Genomic DNA, 5,749 nt, shown 5'->3' with positions numbered 1-5,749 from the left:
ATGATGAGTGATGAGGCTGTGAATCCCGCTGGCCACGCCGCGGTGGAGACGTCCGAGGCCTCGAATCCGCTGTCGCTGGTGCCGTCCAATGTGCACAGCATCACGTCGACCAAGGGCCCCGCGTCTCGATCATGGCTCAGTGGTGTTCGCCGGCCACGCACTTCGCCAGGCCCTCGCGCGTTCTCCCTGAAGCGCACGCTACTGAGTGTAGACGACGACCGCAGAGACTCGGCCCTAGCACCGCCAAACGGCACTACTTGCAACGAGCCACCTTCACCGAGTAGCCTGCGCAAGACCCCCAGTCTGCCTGCTATTGTTGTGCAGGATGAACGCGCCTCAGGCACCAAGAGCCAGGCGTCACAGCGCCAGTCACTCGACGCCGGCGCAACGGGCGAAGACGACGCCAACTTCTCGGGTATTGACACGTACATCCCGACTGGCAGCTTCGACGACCTCTCCTCGGACGCGCAGATATCCTTTTCGAAGCGGGGCAGCATGATGTTGGGCGGCAAAAAGGCAAACAGGCGGAGTAAACAGATGGACCTCCTTGTGGAAGGCGCGCCTGCACCGAGCACACCACCGCGACAAAAGGAGCAGGCGCAACCCGACGAGTCACCCAAACCAGACCCCTCACCACCCGCTCCCGCTGCGACACACCTCTCACCGCGATCCACCTCACGCTACTCGACGCGAACTCGATCCGCCAGCCATCGGGTACTGTCGACCGACGAGATGACAATGTCGCGCAAGGTCCGCTGCATGTACATGCATGGCAATGAGAGTGCTGCCAATTGGGATACACCTGAAGCAGAGACGAGCAGTGTGCAGAACAGCTACTTGGGCAACAGCGGCGTTACCAACACTCCGGCTAACGGCTCGTCGGTGCTTGGAGAGGGCAACGAGGACACAAGCTCGCTGATCAGCTCACGGCACGGAAGCGTCATTGTCAAAGAGCCTACGGAGGCAGCCGGTGGACTCGAGGACTGGGCGGATCTTGAGGGCGGAGAAGTCGATCGCTATGGCTTCATCATACCCAAAAAGACCAAATCGAAAACCAACGGCGATGGCCCCGACGGCCCCGACGAACCCCGCATGCACAGAGTCACAACAACACTACAACTGCTATCCGAGGAGCCCAGGCGGCGGCGCCTAGGTCGGAGCGCATCAAGAGCACGCTCTGTAGACCCGCGTACAGGCTCACCCAAGCGGCGACTTTCGGGCAAGTCTTCTAGACCCGCCAGATCAATCTTCTCGGGTCGGACGTCAGACACGCACAGCAACCACAAACCCCTGCGACATGCGACGAACAGGCTACCTCACAATCGCGACCGCAGACTAAGAGACGAGGCGAGCGATATGCTCAAGCTGCCTCCGGGTTTGGCTGAGGTTGCGGAACAGGAAGAAGGAGGAAGAGCTGCCCAGGCAATGAAAGCGAAGGAAATCGAGCGTAACGAGAAATGGCGTAGGATGGCCAAGGTTGTCAAAGCGGGGGCAGATAAAGGGGGAATGCTATTCGAGTTCGATACCAAAGACCCCAAAGTTATATCTCGCACCTGGAAGGGCATCCCGGACCGCTGGAGGGCGACTGCATGGTATTCGTTTCTCGCTGCCAGCGCCAAAGCCGACGCGAACAGTCCGACGGAGGAAGAGCTGATCGAAAGTTTCTATGAGCTGCAACTGGAAAGTTCTGCAGAGGATGTGCAGATCGATGTAGACGTGCCGCGCACAATCAACAGACATATCATGTTCAGGCGGCGATACCGTGGAGGACAGAGACTACTGTTCCGCGTGCTCCACGCAATGTCACTTTACCTCCCCGAGACGGGCTACGTCCAAGGCATGGCGGCACTTACCGCAACGCTTCTTTGCTATTACGAGGAGGATAGAGCCTTCGTCATGCTAGTGCGGCTGTGGCAGCTCCGAGGCATGGAGAGGCTTTATGAAGCCGGTTTTGAGGGGCTCATGGACGCTCTAGATGACTTCGAGCAGAACTGGCTGCAGGGCGACGATGTCGCGAAGAAGCTAGTAAGTTACTACTGAAGAGGCTGACGTCCTGGCATACATGCTAACCAAACTGTTCAATAGATTGACCTTGGCATTACCTCCACCGCGTACGGTACCCGCTGGTATCTGACCCTGTTCAACTATTCGTTACCTTTCCCAGCTCAGCTACGCGTCTGGGACGTGTTTATGCTACTGGGCGACAAGTCTCATTCCAACTCGCCCAACTCCAAGTTTAGTGGAGACATGGATGTGCTACACGCGACCTCGGCTGCGCTCATTGATGCGACAAGAGAGATATTGCTCGACTCTGACTTTGAGAATGCGATGAAGGTGTTGACATCGTGGATTCCCATCAAAGACGAAGAGCTGTTGATGCGCGTAGCGAAGGCTGAATACAAGATGCGCAAGAAGCGAGCCAATGCCTAAGCGGTAGGCCGGCGCTTCGGATTCCTGGAACTTGACACCGACCCGATGGAAACGCGCGTGCCCTCGCAAGCGGCTGCATTGCAAGTTGGAGCGCGGACACTACCAAACACGGAACCACATCCACACGAATACTTTTCCTTCCACACCATTTCTAGAAGCCGGCAGTCGATCTTGCAAAGTGGTGGCTTGCGATGATTTTCCACCGGACACATGGCTACAACGTGGCTGGCACGTTTTCCAAGATTTGCGACATCATTGATGTTTGTTTTTTTCCGGCTATTCCAACTACACGTCCATGTTTTTACCCGCGACATATCACTTCCCCATTACCACTTGGGCGCCCATTAGCGGTGCAACGTGGACGACACCGCCATCAACGTGGTATGAGGAATGCTTGACTCGCTCACGTCTGAGCCACCTTTCTCCGAGGATGTTTCGGGACAGCGTCCCTTCGCCCGATGGTTGGGTCCTGTGTCGCGATGACTTCTTTTCTTTTGTTCATCTGAGGACAACCTCAGACGGCGGCGCATGCATGGAATGACCCTTTATCAAGATACCTCTTGCTTTTCTTTTCTGTCTGCATTTTCACCGGTCAAGACATAGGGAGCATTACGGTTACATATATTCAGCACAATTGAGACCAGATGTAGTAATATAATAGTTAATCGCCTACCAACATGGATGTGTTACCGTTAAGGATCAGTCCATACATAGAACATGTTCTCGAATATTGAAAGCTTCTAGAAGGGCAAAAGATTTGCACATAATAGATACGCGTTGGTGCAAGATCGCCGTCTAAAGATAAATCCAAGACCAAATGGAAGTGATCATCGCTTCGTTGGCGGTTGACTGACAGCCCGGCGGACGGACTGCGGCGGCGGGTAACAGGGAGTGCTGCTGGGTTGATCGGGTTGTGGCTCCACGCACGGGAGGGTAGAGAGATCGGGAAGGTTGACGGCCGATCTTCCAAAGTTGCGGTAACTCCTACGCCGAGTACAACATCTGCTCAGGCAAGGTATCCAAAACTCGCAGGTGTAGCGGCGCACGTGATCTTAGATCTAGAAGGAACGCTGATTAAACCTAGCCTCCATGCCTCTTACCAGGCCGGTTATGAAAAGCGGGAGCCAGAGGAGTGTCTAAGACGTACAAGCACAAGAGTGAGGCACAGGTGCTGCATTCGGGCAGATACTTCAGCCGACGTACAGCCTAATGGTGGAAGAATACACGATCAACACTCGTGCTGGGCGAGCAAGTATTGCCCGAGTGCAGTACTCGTCCGGTGTACAGTTGTGTATGTTGTGTCGGTAAAAATAACCAAGTGGCCCGGGTAGAGTTGCGTTGGTGCCCGATGGGGCAGTCGTAGATGCCGATTCGGGTGGCAAACTGCCGCGACTTCCTGCCCCGACTAAGATATTTGCCTCCCACTACGCGTACAAGTTTGCCCCCCTCAACTACCGCGTCCTCGTAAGTGGGCGACTGCTTCGACTATCTTCTTCCGTCTCAAGTCGCAGTCGGCTACCCCGAACGTGAGGACAGCATGTCGTCTTCCGTGTACGGGTGCCAGACCCGGTTTGATCAACAAGACCAGAGCAACTCGACGCTGATCTATGGTCTGATTTTCTCAATGTGAAGCGACGATCAGCAAAACTATCCCTCGATCGGGACATCAACCATGTGCAGGTTGCAACAACCTTCCCGCGACTACGCCACTTGCTACAAATAACTGAGGAAAGGCAACCGATGGCGAGATGCAAGTTTTGTCGGAGGTTTACACCCTGGAGGACTAGCCGGTGAATAGTCATTCACATCTCGGTACGCTAATCGGCTGACTAGCCACGGTTCCAATAGCCTACACAATGGAGACGACAGATCGACCCCAATGTTGCAGCTTACGTGCGTCCAATGCAGCTGTCAGCGACTACCCGCCTGGCATTGTCGCGTCTGTCGCAAGGCATCGCGATCAGAGAGAGTACGCCGGCTCCTCTTGTCCACTGACTACTGCTGCAGGAGTGCATTAGCAGCTGCTTCGCGGTTAGCTATTTGTCTTCGAATCTCCGATCATGACATGAGGCCATCATCCAACAGAGCTAAGGCACAAGCTTGAGTTGAATTAGAGGCTCTACTTCTGTTTTTATTCATCCCTACTGCAAGCCTCATCATTTCCACAATTGAAGATGCTTGGCTCTTCTCGCACGGCAGGAACGATATGCTTTGACGGTGCGTTTTTGGAGTATGCCGCCATGAACAGACAGAACGCTTGTCCCCTGCTGAGATGTAAACGCTGTTGGCGACGGTGAACACAACCCCTCTAGCATCAAGAATCCACTGCTGTGGTTCTGGGTGCAAGCCTGGCCATTGCAGAGGAAGCTACACAGATTGGCTGTCAAAAGCCTGCCGCATTTTGTCCGTGTCTTGCTTAAGACACTCATTCTCGTTGGTCTTGCACACCCGTCTCGACGACGTGCCGTCCAGAAGAAGCAAAATCCTCAATAAGACGATTACTAAACCCACCTCGACTCCTACGTAACCAATCCGGCGGTTTCAGGTCAAGGGATTGTCGAATCTGTGAGAAAAGCAGAGCCTTCGCCGCACAATCGCCCCAGAACGATGTTGTCTTGTCAACAGCAATTTCGCCATGGTGTCCCCATTTCGACTGCTGTTATGATGCTAAGCAGCGCTGGGGCGCTTTGATTGGTTCCAGGACTAGTCAGCCGGGGCCGGAAATCATACTCAAAGATCCTTCGTACAGATCCGGTGCGCCGCGAGTTTCACGTAGATCCGCTGCATGAACAAGATAGGTATAGCTTAAGCGCCGACGCGGAAATTTACGTTTCTAGTCGATCGTTCGAGCCAGCACCAGGCGCTCGGGGATTGCGCAACGCCGCGTCTGTTAACCCTTCCCTTCCCAAGGATGGCTTGCGAGCTGTCATCTGCGTGTACATTACGGGCTGTGGTGGGAACGCACAGTCAGTGCTGGCGTGTCGCTAATTACACAGAGCTACTGACGGAGAGCAGCGCGCACGCGAGGATCAGCAGATTGGTTGCCTCATCGCGCACCTCCAGCACCTCCAACTACTCCAAGTGACACTCTTTCGGGTCTTGCGTCGGCTCGATGATCGGTCATCTTATCGATTGAGCATGCCGTCTGTCACGCTATGTAGATCCGGAGGGGTCCCTCAAGGCTGACAGGTTGAAGTCGGTCCCTTGCTCCGTGCCACCACTGTGCTTTTCATCCAGGCACCCTCAGCCGTTGACGCTATGACGGCATGTGTATACTTGTTCGGGCATCACACTAAACTGGGAACAGGTTCTGCAACAG

At 54.7% G+C, this 5,749-nt stretch overlaps 1 protein-coding gene across 1 annotated transcript; it reads left to right on the top strand.

Annotated features, from left to right (window-relative positions):
• On the top strand, positions 1–2,430 carry J4E92_000504 (uncharacterized protein; the record flags this gene model as incomplete). The annotated part of the gene is made up of 2 exons (XM_051491920.1): positions 1–2,025; positions 2,086–2,430. 2 exons carry the CDS (start codon positions 1–3, stop codon positions 2,428–2,430), a joined length of 2,370 nt encoding a protein of 789 aa, XP_051357432.1.
• Between the last annotated feature and the right edge of the window lie 3,319 nt (positions 2,431–5,749).

This window comes from Alternaria infectoria (genome assembly GCF_024043175.1).
Source record: "Alternaria infectoria strain BMP 0036 chromosome Unknown scaffold_1, whole genome shotgun sequence".
NCBI lineage: Eukaryota > Fungi > Ascomycota > Dothideomycetes > Pleosporales > Pleosporaceae > Alternaria > Alternaria infectoria.
This window is presented reverse-complemented; position numbering and strand designations above follow the sequence as displayed.